This window comes from Bombyx mori, chromosome 4 (genome assembly GCF_030269925.1).
Source record: "Bombyx mori chromosome 4, ASM3026992v2".
In the NCBI taxonomy this organism is placed as follows: Eukaryota; Metazoa; Arthropoda; class Insecta; order Lepidoptera; family Bombycidae; genus Bombyx; species Bombyx mori.
In genome coordinates this window covers 14085957-14112156 of record NC_085110.1, presented here as the reverse complement: position 1 = coordinate 14112156, position 26200 = coordinate 14085957, and the positions used below count along the sequence as shown (strand labels likewise).

Genomic DNA, 26200 nt, shown 5'->3' with positions numbered 1-26200 from the left:
AATGCGAGTTCTCACACCGCGCACAGAACAAAAGAGTTTTTAGAGCAAACATAGAATTATTAGACCATCCGCCGTACAGCCCCGACCTAAGCCCTAATGATTTCTATACTTTCCCTAAAATAAAGAATAAATTGCGTGGACAGAGATTTTCATCACCTGAAGAAGCTGTGGACGCCTACAAAACGGCCATTTTGGAGACCCCAACTTCCGAATGGAATGGTTGCTTCAATGATTGGTTCCATCGTATGGAAAAATGTGTCAAATTTCGCGGAGAATACTTCGAAAAGCAATAAATACATTTTTAAATAGTAATGTTGTGTCACTTCGTTAATTCCCGAAATTTTCAGTGCCGCCTAGGTACAATAAGTACAAAAAGTTTTTTGGCAAAGTAAATTGCAATCTTTAATAAGATATTTATTATTTCTCCATAGATAGTATAGTGTTTATTTTAAAAATTCACCGCTGGTTTACGACACCTGGTAACGTACGAAAGAAATGTCAATGGCGCACATTGACCTACTCGCTGTAAATTATTAGGAGGCATTTCGGTGAACAATACCACGTGATTTTTGGTGCCTTCGGTATGAAATGGCCGAAAACTACCGATTTACAATACGGATTATTGACCTAGAACCGAATTCTTGGATCTAATATTCGAGCCTATGAATTTTGAATAAAATACTTAAATTAAAATAGGAATGTAAATTTTCTCCTCATTCACAAACAAAAACTTGTCGCGTAACGGCATTTTCGAAGTTTTACTTTCACTTTGTCTATAATATTAGCTATACAAAATATGTGTGTCCCAAAAAAATTAAAACTAGATGCGTGTAAGTGGAATCGTAGGCCAGAGTAAGCGGAGATCGTTACTCTTGAGTGTTCCGACAAAATGAGAAGCAACCACTTTTGGATTACAACATAGGAAGAAGCCATAGCTCACACCTGCTGCCAGCCGTTGGCATTTGAATTATTCAGCTTGAATTTGTGTGTCGTGACACAGAAACGCTGAGAACAGAGAGTAAACGAGACGACGCCGGATCGCGCTCGTAGAACCGTTATCACATTGAATTACAAATACGCATCTGCTATCTGAGCGCAAAGTACCACATGAGCTGCTTCTCGATGTTCGCCATGTAATTGTACGGTGAACCGTTTGTTTACCGGAGCCGGTGCGGCAGCAACTGGGTGTAGGTCAGGAAATTATGGTGGGGCTGCTGTGCCGACCATCAGTCCACAGTAGTCGAGTGTCTCGAGCGCATCCGTCGCGAAAGCATGGACTGTCCGTATCAAAGAACATTTCGTTTGTTTTGTTGAGAGCTATATAAAGTGAACTTTCTGTAGTGATTTAATTATGAGAAGTTAAGGGTGATTATCAAGAGTAAATACTACTTACTGGGATTCCGAGCGTATCAGTGTGATTTAGTGGAAGATATTATAAAGTTTTGCAAAGTGGTAGGCGGAATTTAGCCCACCATGGTGAGTTTTTTTTAATTGATTTTAAAATTTGATCGATAAACAGTAAAGCACGGAAGAAACCTCGTCGCGTACATTGACCTACTTGTAACGAATTATTGTACAGAGTCTCCATCGACCGTCACGGGTAATAACCTAGCTTTTATAATTACTACAGAATCGCACAAGAGTATTTTCTTTAGTTATCGAGACAGGAAGTCCAATTATGATAAATGTTAATATAAAAATTAGTATGACATACGCAACTGTTCTAACTGTTAGTAAAATTTCAGGACGGTTCAGCTGTGTGAACTTAAACTTAAATATCGACGTTAAAGCTAATAATAATAAAGCTTTCGTAGTGTTTCTGCAGACTGTACTGTCAACTTAAAGTAATTTCAATTTAATACTTATATTACAATACTAATATTATACGCAGTGTATGCGTACAAAACCGCGCAATGTAAGTAATATTTTTGAGTCAGCTGACGCTGTTCGTTTATATGTATGTATGTCACCTGTAGAATGATCTCGCGAGAAGCGACATGACACAGCGAGCCTGCATGTGAATATGTCAACCAAAAAAACTTTCTCCGATCAATAAAATTCAGCTATTTAGAAACAACACCAATCTGAAAATGAAAAGTCACTCTACACATTTCAAATCAAATGAATATGTATGTGATACGACTAATTATATTCATTAACATTACAATTATTAGATCGTTGCGTTCTGATAGTTTTTTTCATGAAATCTGTCTATAATTAGCTTATACTTCATTTCAGACTACAAATTGTATTCAAATGTAAGAAATAAAAGCAATTGGGGATATTAATATTAAAAACCATTTTAAAAAACACGCTGTGTGCATATACTAGACATCTAAAGAAAACAAACTCGATTATCAACCTTGCTATTAAAATTTCTTTCGTTCTTTGTATTAATTTTCCAGGTTCGTCATCAGACCAGCGCGATCCTATCATATTACTGAACTATCACAAGGTTTATGCATAAATTTATGCTAGTTAACGTTCCATATAAATATAATTATAGGCCGATTAAATTTTAATTCAGAAATTCCATTACCACTTATGCATGCCAATAAAAAAACATACATACAGATTACGTTAATAATACAAACAACAATTAGAATTGAGATCCACGTAAAGAAATATTCCGATAGTTTTCTGAAAGTTACGAACGACTTTAAAACTACGCTCTTTGGAGCATCACAAATTTTTGATAAAGATTTTTATATTTTACTTTTTCATTACACAACCACGGAACCTTTATCGTGAAATAAGTATTTTAAATTATGTTATGATTATCTCTGTATTCATACATTATTTATAATCTGCATGTAAATTAGTTATTAAAGGTTAAATAATTCAACAAAATTATACTACTGTAGCCAAAATCTGTGGTACAAAAATCTTTCTAATTTATATCTTATTATATTTATATTAATTTGTAGCCAAAATCTGCAGTAGGTACAAAAATTATTTTAATTTATATTTCACTATATTAATGTCATAATTAGTCAAACTCGGCCCGTTTTGCTGACCGATTTTCGATTTGAAGATCAATCTGAAGATTCCCTGAACATTTCATAGAAATCGGTCCAGTCGTTTCGTAGTGTATAGGGAACATACACACATCGATTTCTATATATTTATAGATAACATGAAAATGGCTGTTCCTTCCACTGTTATTGTATTATCGAAGTGCTTTAATGAAAAACTTGGAAGATGATATATGCAACCCATGACACTGCTAGTGAACTACTATTTAGATATTAGTTTTTAAACTATGAAGTAAACAAATTTTCAATACAAAATTTTGTATTGGTTTTTCTATCAAAATGATTTTTATGCGTGCCATTAATCTAAAGTAATATTCGAGAAGAGGTTAAGTTTATAGGAAGGGAACACATTAACTCCTCGGAGGGCCATTTGCGGCTTTTTTACACTTGCCTTGCTCATTCCATTAGCTAGTAAATACCGCTCACCACTAACAACATAAAGATTTTTATTCAGACAACATAAAGATTATAGTATTATTATTATGGATCCTGTCATTGCTTAAATCATCATTTGGCCGCAGTAAAACACATTTTAGTGCTTCTGAATGACCTCTCCAACAATCAACTATCTACGAAGTATATTTCTGTTTTCACTCAGTTTGTTCCTTGAAAAATAAAAAAACATTTAGGTTGATTTAGGAGTATTCGAGAAAAGTTCACACGAAGAAGACAGCGCCTAATTGTACCATGTAGCCTCTATAATGGGAGACATTCCAAAGTTTTTTGATGACTCTTTTTATTTTCTAAGAAATCAATGCAAGTTATCCATTTCTGCTATCCACGAGCGATGGTGACTACTCACATATCCAGGCGATAGTCTGCTTACGGTGGTAATAAAAAAAAAACCAAATGTATAAACTACTAAAACACCACATGAAACAATAGGAAAATCACAAATGTGTCTTAGGGTTTTGAATTTTGATCAAAACAACATGTTTCTGCCATTTTGCTATTCCACAGACCGATATAAATATTCGTGTTCAATTGAATACTACCGACTTTTACACCGTCATTGATGATCTATGAGAATATCATTTTACTATACAAAAATTGCTATAATATTTGTACTACATTCTAGGAAAAAGTTAAATAGCGCAGAAATGACACTAATAGAAACGGACAAACATTCAGTATCCCATTTCTCTATGCAACGTGTGATCGACGTAACTTTCTAAAACGAAATACAAGTTTTAAAAGATGAACACAGAACATAAATGTTCGCATAATGTTTTATTTATGGTCGTAGAACAGGAAACACGAAGTAATGATTGGGGTCCAGCTCTGAACTTTCGAATTCTCGACACTCTCAACATTCCAAATTTAAGTAAAAAATATAATAATTATTTTAAATTTATTGATTTCAATTATTAATCTGGCAGCATTGGATATTTTTAAAGATATGTACTCAAATAAATTTACAGAAGCGAGGTACTTGTCAAAGCACGATGTCTAGAAGTGTTTCGGTTTGAAGGGTTGCGCAGCCGTTGTAATTATACTTGAGACCTTAGAACTTATATCTCAAGGTGGGTGGCGCATTTACGTCGTAGATGTCTATGGGTTCCAGTAACCACTTAATACCAGGTGGACTGTAAGATAGTCCACCAATATAGGCAATAAAAAAAAAGTGGACCTATATTTTCAAGACCAACTGGAATTTCTAATTACCAAACACAAACTTAGAGCAGTTAATCTAACTAATTTCAAGTTTTTTTCGAAGTAGTTGAACATTGCTAATACACACAAAATGTCAGAAGCCAAGCTTAAAGATAGGGCCTATAAATTTCCACCCTGACATTTGAAACTTGAAGGGACTAAGATACATTGCTTAAAGGTTACGAGAAGTTTAGCTTGGCATATTTGGACATGAAGCTAACGCTGCGTCACAATTAGAGTTAAAGCCTATGTTCCAAATGAAATAATAGCCCGAAGATACAGAAAATTTTGTAAGAAATAGGATACAGCGGTAAATTAACGAAAGACAATACTGAGCTGAGTTTAAAAAACTAATCTTTTTTTTTATTGCTTACATGGGTCGGCGAGCTCACAGCCCACCTGGTGTTAAGTGGTTACTGGAACCCATAGACATCTACAACGTAAATGCGCCACCCACCTTGAGACATAAGTTCTAAAGTCTCAGTATAGTTACAACTGCTGCCCCGCTCTTCAAACCGAAACGCATTACTGCTTCACGGCAGAAAATAGGCGGGGTGGTGGGTACCTACCCGCGCGGACTCACAAGAGGTCCTACCACCAGTAAAACACAGTCCTTTGTGATATTGGTATATTACGATCCCTGCAACCCTAATAAATATTCTATACTAATATTTCATTGCCACAAAACGAATTAATGCATATTTACATAATTTACTACGTCTACGTTAATGATAGCCTCATTGCACTTAGTTTGAGACGGTTTCCTTGTTTGAAAAATGTTTGTAGTATATGTTATTTATTTTCTATGCAATAAATTATTTCAATGTAAAAAAATACATGTGCGCAATTCAATTGTGGTAGAAGTGAAACCTTCCAAAATTAAAATACAATTATCCTAAACGTCTGAAGTATATGTAAAATTTTGTCATTAGTAAATAATTGTAAGGTAGCGCCCTCTGTGAATTGATATTTTAATTTCACGTATAATCCTAAATTAAAATTCACTACAAGAGCTTTCATACACACGTTAGTATTAAAAAATCTCACAGATGGCGCTGTATTAAATAGTATGTATATTTCTGTCTCATTCTTTGCTGGCTTCATGCTACACATTTTTGTATTTGTGTCTCTTACCTGTCGTTTTTTCCGTTGCATCCGGTTTAAAATCACAACGATTCTAAAGAAGTTTTCACTTCAATAAAAAAACTCTACTTCAATGTATCTTCTGTGTACAATGTAAAATCTATTTGTTACTATATCTACCCTCACAATAGCGTATATTTTGAGGGTAGACCTCGCCATGTTGAATATGGCGCAAAGCGGTCATTTATTCCGTTTTAAAGGGCGGGACAGACGTTACACAATACAATCGAGACTTCGGTTCATGTGTCAACGTGGGTGGCGGCATTCACGTTAGTCCGCAAGACTAGAGCAAAAAAAAACGCGATGGCATTTCGAATCTATCGAAGTGAATAGCTTAGCAAATGAGGTTAGTGAACTCGCACAGGTGCAACGGTAGCATTTTTCATGTCACGGCTACCTGCGTCTGGCCTGTGAAGATGGATCCGCTGCTATCGGTTACTATTAGTGACAATCCACCTACTGTCATCAAGACACAACTAAAATACATACCCAAATTCTTATAAACATTACAACTTTATTCATGACATTGTAGCGCTTGAAGTGCTCTCATGTTTATGATAAACGTCTCATACGTGTTATGCATGCAGACCAATTTCGGAACCGTTTACTAAATTCATACACTAATCTCAGCCAACTAATCTAACATGATATCTTCCAGGGAAACTTTGGTAGTTGTTAATGTAATTTAATTTTAATTGCTCGAAGTGTAATGCGTGAGCGCCGTAGTTATGGTCAAGTCGAACAGTTGGTCTCGCGCCGGTCGTCATCGCGGCCATGCGTAATTAGGGTTGCCACAACGGTAAATTTATCGGACTATAAATTAAAGAAAAATAAAATATACAAATGTTTTCGTACTTTAGTGCCTATTTCTTGTATCAAATTATAAATCTACAACTACTACTACTACAACTACTAATAACACTATCGCATAATATGTAATTCAATTAAATTTTATTTTGTGATCTGCACCATAAAGTCACGAATGAACCGCTCTTCTAAAGCATGTGGCAACTATGCTATTCTCCATGACATTAAATTCCTTAAGTGTTAATAATATAAACCAGATAACTATGAAAATCTTTTATTAAGTAAACGAAATTACAGACAGCCTAGTGTAAAGCGGTTACAGGACTCAATAGACATCTCACCATAAACGCTGCCACTTACCCACCTTAAGTTATGGGGTCAAAGTCTCAATGGTGCTGTATAACCGCTACCCTACACTTCAAGCCGGAACGCACGACTGATTTTAAAATAAAAACAAGAGGATGTTATTGTCTTAGCGGACTTACAATGCGTCCTATCACCTTTTAAATTTAGAATATAAATTATATCACAAACCATAGATCTATGAAATATACATTATTGCTATTTATTACTTAATTAATGGATAGTACGGTTCGCCACCTCTGGTCGGCTTCTACAATAAATAACAACACCTTACTTTTTCATCTATACTAATATTATAAAGAGAAAAGATTTGTTTGTTTGTTTGTATTGAATAGGCTCCGAAACTACTGAACCGATTTGAAAAATTCTTTCACTATTTGGAAGCTACACTATTCCCGAGTAGCATAGGGTACAATATTTTTTGAAAAAAATTAGGGATCCTTACTAAAACTCCAATAATGTAAAGGTAAATAAGTAAAAGGTAAATAAGGTGTAAAAAAATTACCTAAAATATCCTTTACATCGCGTGCCCTGCGAAAACTATTCATGATAGAATAAAATAATGTACTACGACTTTGTAGAACACATTATTATTTACAAAAAGTGTCGCAACAGCATATGTCTCATATCGTCAAATATCGTTGAAATTTTTGTTAAAGACCCGAGCGGAGCCGGAGCGGGCCGCTTGTTATATAATAATAATAATTGTCTGATATACAATTTAATACAATAATTAAAACGTACTTGATTTCACATCCGAAAACCTGTAAATGGTTTAACGTGTGGCTAATTGTTTGGGATTTCCGATAAATAAATTCAACCGACATGAATACAGAGTTACTTGTGTAACGAAATACAAATACACCCTGTATTGTGACGGATCCCGAATACGATGACAGGTGATTTCAGACACGAAAACATTTCGCAAAATAACGCGGTCAAAAACTGGTGGTAGGACCTCTTGTGAGTCCGCGCGGGTAGCTACCTACCTACCCTGCCAATTTCTGCAATGAAGCAGTAATGCGTTTCGGTTTGAAGGGTGGGTCAGCCGTTGTAACTATACTTGAGACCTTAGAACTTATATCTCAACGGGGTGGCGCATTTACGTTGTAGATGTCTATGGGCTCCACTAACCACTTAACACCAGGTGGGCTGTGAGCTCGTCCACCCATCTGAGCTACAAAAAAAAACGTACCCAATGTAACACAATCAAACATTAACCGATACATACTTGATTTGCATGTGACAACTCTATCTTTATCATAACGAGTTCAGAAACGGTTATATGCAGACACTAATACTTAGCATGAGAATTAAATGCGCTATAAGCGGCATAAGCACCTTAACCCCGTCCACTTTATGCATCATCCGTATCGCATTTGAGCAGCCCCGCAAAAAATACTAATTCCATATCTCAAGAGACAAATTTTAATGTTCTCTTATTGTGGAACGTAATCTAGGGATGTTGCAACATGCCTCACCGGATCTGCATTACTTCCCGTCGAAATTGCTCTAACGGAACCCAACCTTCCATTATCCATGACCTCTCCAGGATTCCAGCTATTATCAACAACCGGTGATTTTCTGCTGAATTTTCCACTAGGTTAGACTTTGGTTGTTTAATAGATTTTTAGATAATATCACAAAATTAACAGTTCGTAATATAATCATTGTAGAACCCGTATGACTTTCAAAGGGAAAGTGTTTTTGTCTACTAACTCTTCGACATTTCCGATACATTAAATTGATGACTTAAAAAAAACCTTTTTTTTTATTTGTGAAAACGGTGATCAAGTAGGGAGCAAATTGTTTCGCTTTCTGATTACACTTCACGATTCAAACAAAGAAAACAAATCATGTTCACGATTTCTTTGGCACCTTGGAGGGCATGTAGTATGGCGCTACAAGAAGACATTAGCTATTATATAATAACTAGCAGTCGGGAGTCGAAATTTGACTATAATTAATTGAAATTATAAGTTTGTACACCAAAGACACTTCTATAATCACAGATTTCGCGAAGACTACATACATACACTTTACACAAATGTTAATAAAGACAAACAATATTTAATCTATTCTCAATTTGACCACATACTATAAGAAATAAGAAAAGTTTGACAATAAAAAAATGCATGTGTGTGTGTGTGTGTCAAATACACGGTAGTGTGTGTAATGCATAGACCTATATAATAGGGACACGACATATTGTTCTATACGTACAATTGCTTATATAAATAGCACCCATTTTGAAGGCACACACGTAAACATATATCTATCTCGTTCTCACTCAGCACTTTAACTCACAGGAAAACAATATAACAGTATTTCAGTGCGTACATAAAATGAAACATGAATATACGTAAATGTCTCCGTCTCCGTCTAATGAGGCCGAAAATCCGCCATGTTTAGCGCGCCAAATGTCATTGTCACGTCAGTTCGGCCGTCTGTTTTGGGTTGTACATTATTTATTGACTTTGATATCGATTTAATATGATTGCTTATATAAAATTTTTAATTTTATCATGCTTAAAACATACAAAAATAATAATTAAAACATATTTTATAGGATCTCAAGAAAGTCGATGCCCCAAAACTATTATCTATATATATTTAAATTCATTATGGAGCCCTCATCCGAAACATAGATTATACACTTAATATATTTGAATCCGAAATATCGGACACCATTTTTCGGTCGGAATCTATTCATCATGACACTAATCATAAATACCTCTTTAAAATATGTCATCAAAACATATTTAGACATTCTGTTTAGATATTTCGGGAAAAAGGCTACCGACAAAATCTCTTCGGAACTATTAAAATAAAATAGTTTTATTCCGCAGTGAGTAAAACACTATTGTAAATTCGTTAAATATTTATTAATTAAGTGATTTTAGAGAGGAAGTCACAAGGAATGACGTTTGTAATTTCATTAACGAATAAATGTTCTGTAGGTGTTTTTTTTTATCAGGCGGTCCCTTGATAAGTTTAAAATTTGCGTGCGGTGCGGTAGTGCGGTGCACCTTCCTTGAGGTGCGCTGCGGTAGTGTGTTACGGACTTTAGAGTCAGCAAAACAATTAAAATAGATTGTAATAGTCTAAGAAAAACACGTACCCAAAATACGATAACATTCAGCATGCTAGAAATGGGTTGATGGCACTGTACTATGCCATATCTTTATGTTTTGCGGCAAACGACAACTTTATAAAATCAGTGTACCAAATTTTAAAAATCGTCATATCGTTTACTTGGAAAATTTGAAGCACGAACTCGTCTTAGATTTCACATAATATCTAAATCACATCATCTTTGCACATAACAATATACTTACTTCCTATTAAAGTATAAATTCTACAAATACATTCATACTCAACAATATTTAATATAAAATAAGCCGAGAACCTTTATCGATAAAACCTACTAACATTAAAATCTTCTGGGCAGCACTAAAACCGCCATGTTTTGTGGCCAGATGACGTCACAGTGGCACGAATTTTTTGTTGACGTTTCATTTCCATAGGTTTCCTACTTCAGTGGTGTAATGTTTTCTTTATTGATTTAATGTATTTTTAATGCATAATTTAAAAATCACTTTAGCATTCTGCATTTCTTCTCTATACTCTCTATAAGTGTGTGAAATTTTATACGCCTCCGTTCGCGCAGTTTTCGTAAAAAGGGATACAAAGTTTTTGCTTTACGTATTAATATATAGATTATAACTTATAACCCTTTTGCATTCGGTTCTACAAGTATATCGTTTTCAATCTATATTGTGATCCACTCGTACGGGAAATGGCGTTGCATATACATGTACATCAGTATACAAAGTATACATGTGAAGCGGCGACGACAAACATTATCGATTCGTGCTGAGAGCACGTTAATGGGCGCTTGTACTGTAAGAACATATTTACTTTTGTGGAAAATTTTGATCGCAATAAAAATCCGTAACCTCGTAACAAAATAATAAAAAAGAAATTTAAACTACACTGATTCATCATTTCGAATAATTAATGTGAAATTGTACTTTCTTATTTTTCGGCAAAGATGAGAGTATTTCAATGCGAGTTTAAATTTTTATTTTTATTGCTTCGATGGGTGGACTAGCTCACAGCCCACCTGGTGTTAAGTAGTTACTGGAGCCCATAGACGTCTACAACGTAAATGCGCCACCCACCTTGAGATATAAGTTCTAAGGTCTCAAGTATAGTTACAACGGCTGCCCCACCCTTCAAACCGAAACGCATTATTGCTTCACGGCAGAAACAGGCAGGGTGGTGGTACCTACCCGCGCGGACTCACAAAAGGTCCTACCACCAGTAACTTAAATTTAAATTAAAAATTATTTAGAATACTACATTTATGTTTTACTATACATATGAAAAAACATAATAATGACATTAGTATACACACATTAATATAAACTGTCATCAATGTATAAGTGTGAACTTTTTAAACTCTGAAACTAAGTCGCTTTAGATGTATAGTTATATATACACATATGTTTGTGTTGCATATAAAAATAGATATACTGATTTTTATATCGCGTACCTAACACGTAATCACGAACGTTTTCCACGATGAAAGATTAACATCGTGTAATAACGATCAAAACCGCTATATTTTGATTTGCGTGTTGACTGGTCGTACTTAAGGCGTGATATGAGCACTGAGTGATGTTGATAGTGTCATCTAAACATTTTTTGTAATGAGATTTCCACTTTTCGTAATAAAGGTTCATAGAATCTAGATTTAATCTATATAAATATACACATATCGTATAATGTCTCTCAAAATACGAATATAAGGATTATGAATATTTAATCACGGAATCCTAAACAGTACAACGTCTAAGACAAAGAAGTTTCAGAATAGAAATTCCATTTTGTCAATATGAACGAACACAAAGTGGATGATATAAAATGACATAGAGGCAGTCAGCGAATTGAAATTCAATTTCACAAAGCTGAAACAAAGGCGCGGCGCGGCGGTGGCCCAATACAACCCAAAAAACTCCAATAATGGAGTGTCAGCATAAAACGATTGTACCCCCTTACCTTGTCGTGTAGACTTCAACTTCCTAAGCAAATTTCGTTTCGGTCTTTCATCTGTCCTTAACATTGTCATCGAAATATTACATGATGCTACTACAATATTCAGGGTGACCCCAAAACAATTTTGTCGATTCACGAATTTTTGCGGTACCTACACATTTTTATTCGTTGATACTTTCCAGTGTTAAATATAATTGAATTTTTGATTGTATTCAAATTCAATCGCGATTCTTTTCCAATTTACTTATCCTATACGATTCGTTAATCTCAAAAATCGAAATCAAATGTAGGCAGGAGCACAGAAAAAAACAACATGTGACGTGCGTAGCTTATCCATATCCCAGTATACGATTGCTTTTATTTGACCAGTGAGGTAATATAAATGGACGCATGATCGAATCGATGCAAATGTCAGCACTGTCACCCAAAGACATTGACTTTTTTATTGCCCTTGTATTAGTGGTCGCTCATAGACGTCAGCAATGCTCTAAGGGCACAACCAAGCCACCGCTGAAGAAATCAGAGTCAAGAATTGTACTCATTTCTTAGACATTGACAATAAAACGTGTGTATGGCTAGCTTTTCAGCCTTTAGAAAATACATAGTGCTAATGTACTTGCGATCTATCCCCCATAATAATTCTACAAAATTAATGTTTGTATGCAAGTTTGTCCTCTATTTCCTACAGTTGTTTTTGACACTCCAGGAAAGGTTTTTTTAATAATATCCGATCATGATAAAAATAATATCTTCAAACAAATTATAGTGAACGCAGCGGTTCTATGTAGTACATACGAACTCTGCTCGAGGATGTTGCGATGGTAACTAGACAATCACGGGATCGCATCATACCTCAAGACGCCCTCTATTGAAGATGCGGTTCAAAAAAAAAAGAAAACTAATTTCTAGAGTGAAGGTTTTTCGACAATTCGCATATTTCAAAACTAACTACAGCATCCATACTGTTGTGTTTGTGGACATCGACGAATGGAACCGAAGCATCTAAAATAACTGCAACAAACACGTTAAAACCTTTTATGTTTCACTTTCGATCAACTGAAGCTCACTTTCAATTTACATTTTATAGTCAATATAAATGCAAATATCTGGCGCGTACCAATGATTTACTTGTATGTATAGGTTTACGAATTAGTATCACGTAGTGCGAGGCTGGGATCGAGGTCAACGTAAAGACCCGGTTTGATCACCGCTAGTGTAGTAGTAACTATACCGCCGCGGCGCCGTCGGATCAATCCACGATCACCGTTTGGACCATCTGTGACGTAGATTTAACGTTAAGTGTAAATGTGAATATTATTTATTATACAAAGTTTTTCCTTTTTTTTCTGGAGTACTTTACTTTAGATTAAAGACTTTCGAGATCTTTAAACTAGAACGAACGCCTACGATTTTTTTGTGAATATGGACCTGACGGTGAAAAATACCTGTACGATATCGTCTCACGATTTAAGTCTCATTGACTTTAAAACATATGCATATAAGTATAGAAGATAATTATTATGTATTCTAAAACAAAAGATATTTTGGAACAATGTTTACGAACGCGATAAATTACTTGAAAAATGAAAGTTATTGGATATGTAAATACTTTTTTGTTAATTACCATAATCAGTTAACATTCCTAAACTTAACGATGATAACAGTCAGCTTTTTTAAATGATTTTTGGTAACGCATAAAAACGTATTAATTACGAAGAAGCATTAGACCAAAAAGGAAAATCTAGGCTTTTTTTAAATCAATAATTTATCTATGTTGGCTCACATGGAGGGGAGATCATTCTAGAACTGGAAAGTAAATACTTTATAAAAATGTTGCTCTGTTACAAAACATACCGTCGGGGACCGTAGCTGCGGCGGTAGCAATGCGGTAGAGATGCACTTGGCGATGGTGTATATTACGATGGTAAAATAAACAACTGAATATTCTCAATCCCTCAGAGTATTCCCCATGAGACATCGATGGATGGCTCCCCATGGATGCGCATTGTTATCGGAGATATGGCAGCGGATGTATTCATCCTCAATTACGGGCGCCTTTACTAATTACCTACGCTGTGACGCGATATACATAGGGGAAACTCGGCCTACGCAGTACAGTATACGCATCTATTCAAATAGAATGACGTGCGTATCGAAAATTTACCCATGCAAACAATAATACAGCACACGTGCCTATCTCTATATATAAAAATGAATTGCTGTTCGTTAGTCTCGCTAAAACTCGAGAACGGCTGGACCGATTTGGCTAATTTTGATCTTGAATTATTTGTGGAAGTCCAGAGAAGGTTTAAAAGGTAGATAAATATGAAAATGCTCAGAATTAAATAAAAATAACAATTTTGTTTTTCCTTTGATGTGTCCCCCGTCGGACGGATTCTTTTGTTTGTTTTAAGTTTATTTTATACAAAAAATTAGGTCTTTTATTTATCGATTGAGGCACTACGAAGTCTGCCGGGTCAGCTAGTTGATAATAAAAACATTTATGATTGAAAGTAAAATTAGAAATGAAATACCTTTTTCAAAACGAAGACGTATGTTAGTTATGAACAATGTTTTTTTTTAATTCATCTGTACCTACTTAAAAACTAATTCCTTTGTTTTTTTTATAATTCGTTATGATAATTATTAGACTTAATGGTTATCGTTTTTCTTGAATCATCGGATGTGTTCCGCGCATAGAAACCTGGCATCATTATTCTTAAAACGGCAGAATAGGTATGTAGTGTATTGTAAATCTACGAGTATTTACTCGAATCGGGTTGTTTGCAATCATCTTTGATGTATTCTAGGTCTTGTGTTATTACTTTAGTTCCGTTAGCTTATGCTAGAAAAGTCAGACAAGTGTAAGCTAAAATCGAGTCCAAAGGGTTCCGGTTGCAACTAGCTCCCTTCCACAAAGCTATGAAACCCTTCACTACTAATCTTCTCCAACTCAAGGAGCGGACGCCTTGAATAAATGTTTTAATTATTACCACAGACTTAAGTAATTTTACAAGTCTAGTTTTATAAGTTTTAATTTTAGAATATTCATTTTCAATTCCAGATGCATCTAAAGCTATGAAGATTCCAGGACACTTTACAGATACATTCGCACGTATGAATATATTGAGGTTGTCCGTGTGAGATACGTGTATGAAAGCCTTGTCAGATAATCTATGAATAAATATATAATATAAATAGGTATATACAAATAAAGGTATATAATAAAAATAATAAAAATAGGTAAATACAGAACAGTGAGGACCAGTTTTCCCCTCGGTTTGACTAGCTTTAGTGCTATCAATAAAAATATTTTAGATATGGTTTCTTCAAAACGTCAAATACTAACAAAAAAATTAATAGATTATAATATGAACTCACTATGTGGAATATTCCCTAATATGTGGAAGAGGGAATACCACGACCGGAACTTATGACAGGATTTGGGGGAGGCCTTTGCGAAAGCAAAACAATCTTAGCCGATGTCAAATGCTTAGAAAAATAATAATAATAGTATGTACCTAAATATGAATTAAGGTTGTTAATAAAGTCTTCTTTATCTTTATGAACCCAAAAATTGAGAAAATAACAAACTTTGCATGTAATAGGAAATTAGAAAAGATTTAAGCTGTCGATGAATAAAAGAAAGTAAGATCTAACACAGAAATGATTCATTAAAGAAAGATGAGGCCGTACCAAACCATGACTTATCAATGTCGTACTCGTATTGAATCACCAACTTTCGCTAGCAAATATGACAAAATTTCTTCGTAAATGACCCTATTCAGTTCCGTCTCTTTATTGACATGGTATTTTTTGTTTTTGTTCAAATTCGTCTATTGTTTATATGCTTGTTAGTGAATATACTTAAGAAAGTTCGTTCATTGTGGAAAAACATATAAAATTTGCTTTTACACGGTAATGCGTTGCGGTTTATAGGAGGGCGCAGCTGTTGTACCGCAAAACTAAGGTTTAGAACTCATGTCTCAATGTGGGTGACCGCATTTACGTTATCGATGAGCTCCGATAACCACTTAGCACTGGGTAGACCGTGGTCTACGGTGATCGTCCACTCTCAGCACTAAAAAGTGTGTTTGCGCGATCTCAACTTTTTTCTTCCCGTGGGAGTCGTGAAAGGCGACTAAGGGATCATCTCATCAACGTCCTCTGAGTATTATACCGGCGTCTTGCAATATACAAGAAGTATTCTCTGGTGATGAAGCATATCGTAAACACCAACTGGCCTATTTCAGCCGTGATGCTGTCATACGTTTCGATTTATAGGGTGGGACAGCCGTAATACAAAAAAAAATGAATCTTCGCCTTCTTAAGGCTATTGGAGGGGCATTCACGTTGTAATGTCTAGCTACCATAACCAGGTAACACCCGATGGGCCGAAAGCTAGTCCACCAACCTACGAAATAGTTTATTAATTTTAAGTCGAGTTTAGTGAGCATTTTAAATGTTTAGTCACAGATTAGATGAAGAATTATGTACTTATTACTCTTACTTCACGTATCACAAATAGAGCACCGAAAAAAATCAACATGGAAATCTATATATATTAATACGTGAAGCAAAATTTGTATCCCTTTTTATGAAAATTGCGCGGACGGAGGAGTATGAAATTTCCCACATTTATAGAGAATATAGAGAAGTGCAGAATGCTAATATTTTTTTTAAATAATGCATAAAAGATACATTAAATCAATAAAGAAAACATTACACACACTATCATGTATTTGACACACACACATACTCTTTGTTTATTGACAAACTTTTATTATTCCTTAAAGTCTATAGTCAAATTGAGAATAGGTTAGTTTTGTTTATCTTTAATATTACGAGTATTTGTCTATAGTGTAGTCTTGGCGAAATTTGTAACAATAGGACCACAATAATGTTGAAACTTATAATTTCAATTATTATAGTCGAATTTCGACTACTGCGGGACCACTAGTATTTTTAATTACTCAAAATATTCTATGACATTTAAGAAGTTCCTATTCAAAACTTCGTACGTTACCAACGTAATGGTATAATTAATTCAATAAAAGAAAAGAGATTTCGACATATCAAGCACCGTCGGAACTGTTTTCGAGTTTAAATCCAGTTAAAAGTTTATTGAGAATCTAAAAGTAACTCAACTCTCCGGAATGTACAAACAAACATCTGCGAGGGTGTGAAACTTTAATGGAAACTGTACATCTCGGAGGAGCTTCCTATAAATTAAGCACAAGAACCCTTAGAAACGGTAAGTTCAATTGTCTAAAACGTTCGCCTCATTTAGGATACAATAAAGTTTCTCTCGTATTTCTCTTTTTATAATAGGAGACTAAGGACATACTCTAAATGTTTTTTAATAATAAAAAATTAATGAATTTTTTATTTATTGCTTAGATGGTTGGACGAGCTCACAGCCCACCTGGTGTTAAGTGGTTAAGATATAAGTTCTAAGCTCTCAGTATAGTTACAACGGCTACCCCACCCTTCGAACCGAAACGCATTACTGCTTCACGGCGGAAACAGGCGGGGTGGTGGTACCTACCCGTGCGGACTCCCAAGAGGTCCTACCACCAGTGAATTCAGTTACATCGTTCGAATCATATTTAAATTATTAAATAATAACAAATTCGAAAAAGCGTTGTAAAATCGTAGTAGCGAAGCGTTTATAGAGAAATCCTAAATAGTGGGAAAAGTGTTGTACTGAATTAGTTTTTATAACAAAGTATACTTTGTAATATTAGGAGCCTATACTTTGTTGAACACCAAAACACAATTAGTACTGAATAAAACATTAAACAGGCAGGTATAATTGTACAATAAGCGGTTTATCGCTAAAAGCGATCTCTTCCAGACAACCGTTTTTATCGACATAAAATCTGAAAAACATACAGCAAGTATCTTGCGGTGTACTATTATAACATCTTTTATACTGGTCTATCAAAACATACCAAGCCGTTACGCAGAATATTGAATAAATAAAAAATTCACATTGACAATATACATATAATATAAACTATGTGATTTACATACCAATATACTTACACACTTAGGCACATATATAATATATGCACAAACCGTTTAGCATCAGATAACATACCGTTTCCCTAAGCTTTAGAGTTTATTAGAAATTGGAAAATAAAAAAAATAGGAAATTCTAAAATGTACTGTGTACAAAGTAGATTTGATCAAACCATTCTTATTTACAGTAATCATAGAGCAATTATTGGAGTACTTCATAAGATTACCTCAAGCGCAGGATGAGCGACACGTTTAGTGAAATTTTAATGTCTCTGAGTATCTTACGGACACTTGTAACACGCTTTCTTAACATACCAACATCACAGACAGAGCAGAAAACGGTTTACCTTATAGGAACGAAAACATTCCCGCTCTCAAAGAGAATTCGTAAGACAATCATATTTTACGTTTAGTTAAGCGCTTCGGTATTATAAGCTCTTATTTAGAAATATCATTTTAATCTATATATTAATACGTGAAGCAAAAACTTTGTATCCCTTTTTACGAAAATTGCGCGGACGGAGGAGTATGAAATTTTCCACACTTATAGAGAATACAGAGAAGAAGTGCACAATGCTATTTTTCTTTAAATAATGCATAAAAGATACATTAAATAAATAAAGAAAACATTACACACACTACATACCATGTTTGACGCACACACGCATGCATACTATTTATTGTCAAACTTTTGTTCTTGACGTCTGTTGTCAAATTGAGAATAGATTAAATATTGTTTGTCTTTATTAATATTTTTTGTAATGAACTCTTGGCGAAATTTGTGATTATAGAAGTATAAAATACAATCATAATAGTGTAAAAACTTACAATTCCAATTAATTATAGTCGAATTTCGACTACTGCGGGTCCTCTAGTTAGTTTAATTCAATTTTCAATTTCAAAGAATTTGAGATTCGTGTGCTCGTTCTCCAGCGATTCCGTATCAATTGTGAATTTAATGAATATGTTTTTTTTACTAAACATATTATTATATTTTATCATATAGTATATCATACATAAGATTATCCTAAATTGTTAGGACCAAATGAAAATACACATTGTCACGATCCATATTCAAGAAAACATTGTGACGCAATCCATTAAAAGGGGGCGACCAATATAAGCCTGACACTATATTAATCATCTTGGGAGGTATGACGCGGTGTTTTCACGCTCGTCGCTTTTTTCACCGTTCCCCAACATAATGAGAGCTAAGCATGAACTGTAATTGCAAAATTATGCCTGATTGAAGTTATATTCGTAATAAGCATGATTTTTCTAGTTCCAAATTTGTATGAAATACGAATTATGTCTATTAAGAGAAAGCAATTTGAAAAATGCTCTATTTTGATGTACTTAAGAAAATTTTGTAATCAACAATGAACTGTGAATTTAACAATTTGCAAACAAAAAATATACATACACATTTAATACCATATTGCATTGAGTTTGTATTAGAATATCAATACTGGTTTCAAATATTGTTTAATATTTATCTTAATAAAATTACGTAGACGACATTCGTAGACTAATAGGAGCATTTTAAAAATGGTAATCATATTACGTATTTTATATTATTTCTTTATTATTATTTATTTTTCGTATTATTATTAGCGTAGATGTTCGGGATTAATCAACTTCTATCAACAGAAGTCTTATATTTAATTTTAAAAAGTAATTCTTGGAAATGGGATGCATAAATCAAAGGGTTTTAGTATAAAACTATGTTAAGACCATGAATTCAAAATGTAAAAACTTTAGCAGGACTCTAATATATAAAAGTGAAGTGTTGAGACTGTGCGATTAAATTCTTGGTATAATAAAGTCTCTTTAAATTTTATTGTAGAAAATACATGTCCTTACCTGCTGTTTAAGTCACATAGTTGTTTACTATTCACAACTGAGATTTAATGTGTTTATTCGTGATAAAACAGAGTTTGAGCGTTTAGTGCGAGAATTAAAAAGTACTACAACACTAGGGGGACATGATATACATGATTAAATGATGAAATAATTAAAATTAAAGGTATTGTTTTAACGCTTGTCTAAATGGAATGCAAGGCGATCCCAGTGTCTATTGACCTGAGTAATAGCAATCGTGTTTTGAATTAATTTAGACACGTGCTCAGCGAATGTTCCAACGTGCTCGCGATGAATACAGATAACTCGTCACGTAATAAGAACAATACAATTACGAATACATATGTACGTTACATTGTACAATAGGTAAGTTGAGGTAATTGGATTACGACAGGGGAACGCACGAAAATTTCTCGAAGAGTTTTTTTAGAATTGAATGAAGCATTTTATCGAAGGCGCTGTCTCAAGGCAAAATGAACAAAAAAGCCGCATTGCCAAGAAATAACGAATTCACGTAAAATATAAGGTAATATAGAAGAGCAGAAATTAAATAATAATTTAGTGGAATTTTAAAAGATCCAGACGCAGCACATCTTCAAAGTATGAAAAGTTTTTTTCAACTTTATGTTATGATCGGCGAGCGAGTGCTAAACTAATTTTGTATCACCATTGGTGTCTTTTGAAGCGGAATGTTTGTATGTATGTATAATTAATAATGATGTGACTCTTTTTGCTGTTTGTATGTGTGTAGGTAAGTTTTTTATTTATTATTTAATTGCCAGGATATTTTTCTTTTAGCTAAATCTTAGTTTGTTTTGTACCTATTCCAGGGTCTCCAACTTTACCGTAATTATTTACCAACCGTACCATCTATGATACGGTATCAAAAACTACCGTAATTTACGGTTTTGTAATTTTGCCAACATTGATATTTTGATTATTGTTTTTAAATAAGGTAACATTGATATTAATATGACGATACTAATTATCTAATCAGGGACTCGCTGCGCTCATTCCACGGTTCATCCGTTCTGAAGCTGACCAAATAGAATTGTACCGTTATGTAATCAAATTAAATAAGAGGGGACATATAATGAAACGAGTTAAGCTGAAATTAATGTTCCAGTAAAATTAGGAATTTAATAAGACATTGATAGATTTTTAGGAAAAACCTGAGGAATACCATCCTGTAAATTTATTTAATTTTACGATAATTGGGCATTTTTACAGTACTAAACGGGTCAGCCATCATTATTAAACAAAAAAAAATAAAGAACACAAAGTCATAAACTACTATCAGTCATGCAAAAATATACCTACCTACTGCAGTTGCATGCTGTTGTATGCAAATAATGCAATTATTGCAAATATCTACTAACAGTTAACAGCAGTGCTGTTACAGCACTAGTATTTTTTATTTATTAAATGGATCTTTCTATAATGTTGGGATCAGAAGGATTTTAGCCCGCCTTATGCGTAACATTCGGCGACGAACATCATGCAGTCGCATGAATAATCCGATCATCATATCCCGTTAAACCTTTAGAAAGATCGAATATTAAAAGATACACCAAGAAATAATGTTGTTTCAGGGTACACCTAACGATACCGCGATTCAGAAAACGATCACCGCCATCTATTGGTAGCATAGTAAAATTTTGTAAATTTAGTAAAATAATGTATTTTAATTGATACAGTACAAAAACAGAAACACAATACCCGAAAAGTGCCTCGTTTCTTTTTTTTTCGTATACTAATACATAATAAAATTAACAACCAGAATAAATAGAGCGAATTAAGAAAAAACCCCTCAATAATTGAATCAAATATCCAACAGCGCCATCTGTTGTTGATTGCACACTACTACACTTGTACAACGGACGACTCGATCGTTTCATTTCAAACGTGAAAAAATTATCGCAATGAAATTATCAGAAAAGCTATATTGAAAATACTTGGATATTACTCAGGTTTTTGCTATTATGATTTTGGTTTTTAATCTAAATCTTTAACTAGTTAATAGCTAGACTAGGAGAATCTAGATCCGAATATAGTGGTAGCATCACTCGACTATATTAATTGATAAGCCACCTTGTAAAATATCTCATGTCGAAAAATCTCACTTTGTTCAATTATTTATTTATTTGTACTCATTCATAAGCACTCATTCATAAGCATAACTTTTATATATTTATAACAACTTTAATATAATTATCATTCGCATTCTGATGTCTCCGGTACCCCTTCAATGTAATGTAGGAGTTCTGAGATCGCTCAAATAAAAACAATTTAATGGCAATCTTAGAAATGTCAGACTCTTTAAAAAAGCCAATCAATCTAAAACGCGTACGTGTCTAAGTTTGAGACAAAACTCAGGCAATAACTAAGTTTCGCTAGTAATCTCTGATCAAATATTTATTATTTTCTAATTCATTGGAAGCGAATACGACTACTACATTTTCAATGAAAATGACGATGTTCCTATTTAAGATTAATCATTATCAATCATTCACTTATGAGAAATTCAAAATAAATTTAATATTTTTTTAAATAAGCACAGACGTAATTTATTATAACATTCGAATGTAATTTTGAATCACAATATGTAAAAGTCAATTTTAGAAACTTAGAAAGCGGCCGTATCGTTTGAGTTTTTGCTATTTTTATAAACTTAATTACTTTCTCGAATTTAAAATTGTTTAAACCTGTTTTTTTTATATTAAATCTACTGATATGGCTTCTGCGTTCATTCTCTCGTACGAGAATACATTGTTTAAATCTGCAGTGTATTCATACTTGTACATATGATACATATTATTATGTACTTATACGTATACGAATGAACATCATCTCAATTTATCTATATTTAAACTTTTTTTTAATGAACACACAATCTCTGTTTTTTTTTAATGAGCACTTTGTTTGTGTCCATATTAGGTAACAACAGATGCATTCCTAGTCCTACCTTAAGTATCGGAAATGACTTTCTTGCAGCGTAAGCTCTGTAACCGCATTTTGAGTCAAGACACAAAATTATGAACACGTTCTCGTAATACTTAACCACTTGACGTTTTTGTTATTTACAAAACCGTTCAAGAGAAATGAGTACGTGTAGGGGAATAGTGAAATGAAATGACCGGAAAGTTTGTAAAGGCCATGAGAAAGTGAATCCGCTAACAATCATGCAGCCGGTCTTGCCTAGATGCGATCGCTTTGCGTGGCCGGTAGGTAAATACCGTTATCAGTGAAGGCAGGTGTCGTGGCGTGCAACCTCTTTGACAGGACATAAAACCTACCACGACTAGACATAGACTAAGACAGAGACGTGACAAGAATTCGAAAAGAAACAAAAGAAAGAAATGCAACGCGGGCGGACGTGACTAGCAGCAGGCAGTACTTTTAATGCCTTCCTAAAAGATAGACACGAACCAGACGACAAGGACCGAATTGACCGTTCTCATTCATATACATAAAATATACGACAAACCAACGAAACGACCGTTCAGTAAGTTACTAGTCAAGTCATGTAAATAGGCCACTGATCAGTGTTACCAATATCTTAAACCACAACAAACTTCATGTTATGATAATGTTGATAAAGCCATAACATCTAGGACAAAAAAAATAAGCATTTGAACTCATTAGCAAATAGTGTTTTTCCGTGCAGTGTTGCTTTCTCCTGATGTAATTCTAAAGCATTTAAACAACGCGAACGCAGTCTTCTCTGTTTGTTAATGAGACATTGAACTCAAACAATTACTCACGGAATCGATTCGATAACAATAAAACAATCCGAATAGGTAACTCTTTGTTTAATTTTTCCGTTTATTAAATGTATGTTACGGTTCTTATTCAACCCAACAGTCCATGGGAAGCAATCGATTATTTCTAGACGTTCGCAAACACCCTCTCCAAACAAAGTATTAGACGTGTGGAATATTTGTATATTTTAAATACCGTCTAGAAATTGTAACTTCATTCAATAAAAAAAAAAAAAAATTAAACGATATATGACCGCGAAGTTTGTATCAGTTTTATTTCAGTAATATTGAAGAACGTAGTCGTTAAGGCGAAATCAAGGTTTTCCAGACTAGTGGCCCGTAGCAGTCACACCACGTTGTTCTTTATTGCTTGATGCATCGCATGATTACAGCTTATTATATTTTCTTTCGAGGTTGACCATGTATGAATAATTATAGGTGTATTCACTTCAATCGTGTCAATATATATTTGTACAAGGTGCATATGATCGCAATCTTTTTAAAAAAAAATTAGTCTGAGATTAGATTACACAATTTTTTTAAATTATAAATAAAAACACTTATTTCTATCTTTCAGGGGCTGCCTAACATACAAATCATTTGGATTTCGATGGTTGTCGCAACGTCCATACACAGCGTGCTGAGCGAGTGCCCATGGGAAGGATCACCAGATTTACAATCGGCTTGTATTTGTGCATATAACTTAGCTAGAGATCTATCAGTTCAATGTGATCAGGTAACATTGTTTTATATAAAGTACATTTGAGTAAGTAGGATTTTATTACGAAGGAAATTTACGAGCGCTTTTTATTTTGCAGGTGGATTTCTCAGCGCTTATGTCTGCTCTTAATTTAAGCGTAAAAAATACGGCCATCGATCTTCTCTACGTCAACAACTCCTCGATACCCAGCCTGACAGACAATATGTTCGTTAACTTAAAAATTCACAACCTACAAATATCCGGTTGCAAAATCAGAAAAATAGATGACGATACGTTTAGAACACAGGGGCCTTACTTGAAAAACTTAAACTTACAAGACAACGAACTGACGCAAGTACCGGTGAAAGCGCTGAAAGTTTTGACGAGTTTATCCCTTTTGGATATTTCTAAAAATCGGATCACGTACATAGAAAACCACTCGTTCATAACTCTACGTAAATTGACTACTCTAAAAGTATCAGATAATAACGTGACTTTAGCGACGCACGCTTTCACCGGATTAGAGGCTTCATTAAAAAATTTAAATCTGAAAGGAACGAAACAAAAACTTGTACCAAATTGTATAAGAGGACTGCGAAGCTTAGCATTCCTAGACTTATCCCAAAATAGCATTAGAGAATTGCCGAATGCTGATGGCAGTCAAACGTTCGAAGGACTGGATTCCTTAACGGCATTGAATTTGGAACGAAATTTAATAGTTAATCTTGGTGAAGATGCCTTTGTAGGCATAAAGAATACGTTAAGTTCATTAAGTCTGTTAAACAATCTCATACCAGAATTTCCAACAGCCGCTATAGGAAGTCTTACTGAGCTACGCGTACTAGATATCGGATTTAATCTTTTAAACAAACTACCTGCTGATGCATTTTTGAATAATCCAGCTATTACATTACTGGCTTTAGATGGAAATCCTTTACCTACCGTACCAGAGAAAGCTTTCACTCATTTAAATCAATCGCTTCGAGGTTTAAGTTTGGGAGGAAGATTTTTGAATTGCGACTGTCGCCTGCGCTGGATTATAGAGTGGATAAGAAACGGCGAGCTACAAGTAACATCTAGAGAAAGGAATCCACAGTTCTGCGGAAGTCCTTCGAATTTCAGAGAAAGAGGATTTTACAGTTTCGAGCCAAACGAGCTTGTCTGTGATTATGAACCAACAGAAATTTCATACAAATTAACTACAACTACTAAGCCTTTAAATGAGCGAAAAACCACCCAATTGACGACTATTCGGTCATCTACCTCTACGACTACTATTCCAACTACCACGCCGACAACCAGCACAACGACCGAACGACCTCTACCAACAACGACGACAGCACCAACGACTCATGAAATGGCTTATGAACCAGATACACCTGTAAAATCCACAACAACACAACACAGCACCATTCGGCCAAATCGGGTTCCGAATATACGCACTGCGTCTCCAGCATGGCGGCATCCGTCCAACCAAAATCCACCGCTTGTAATGAACTTCTCACAACAGAAAACTAAAGTCGACGACTCCAACGAAGTAATCGTAAAGAATGCCTACAGACAAGATAATTCTGTAATTATTCAATGGGATTCTGATGTTGCTAATATTCTCGGTTTTCGAGTTGTTTATAGATTATTTGGTGATAAGAGTTTCAAACAAGGGCCGCCGTTGGAAGCAAGTGAACGAGAATTTAAGATAAAAAATGTCCCGTCTCAGGTAGGTATCAATTTTATTAATTAACTTAATGATTAAATAGAGTTACTACAAAAAAATAATACTATTACTGTAAATG

At 34.3% G+C, this 26200-nt stretch overlaps 2 protein-coding genes across 3 annotated transcripts in view; one reads left to right on the top strand and one right to left on the bottom strand.

Annotated features, from left to right (window-relative positions):
- The window catches only part of LOC101741024 (rab3 GTPase-activating protein catalytic subunit), a 36940-nt gene that overhangs the window by 4185 nt on the left and 6555 nt on the right, over positions 1-26200 (bottom strand). The window lies entirely within an intron of this gene.
- LOC105842314 (leucine-rich repeat and fibronectin type III domain-containing protein 1-like protein) overlaps positions 1167-26200 on the top strand; it is a 28482-nt gene continuing 3448 nt past the window's right edge. Inside the window, exons 1-3 of the mRNA XM_012694553.4 lie at positions 1167-1476; positions 24285-24443; positions 24526-26124. Coding sequence (XP_012550007.2) covers positions 1474-1476; positions 24285-24443; positions 24526-26124 — 1761 coding nt within the window. The 5' untranslated portion in view covers positions 1167-1473. The remainder of the gene's footprint in view (positions 1477-24284; positions 24444-24525; positions 26125-26200) is intronic.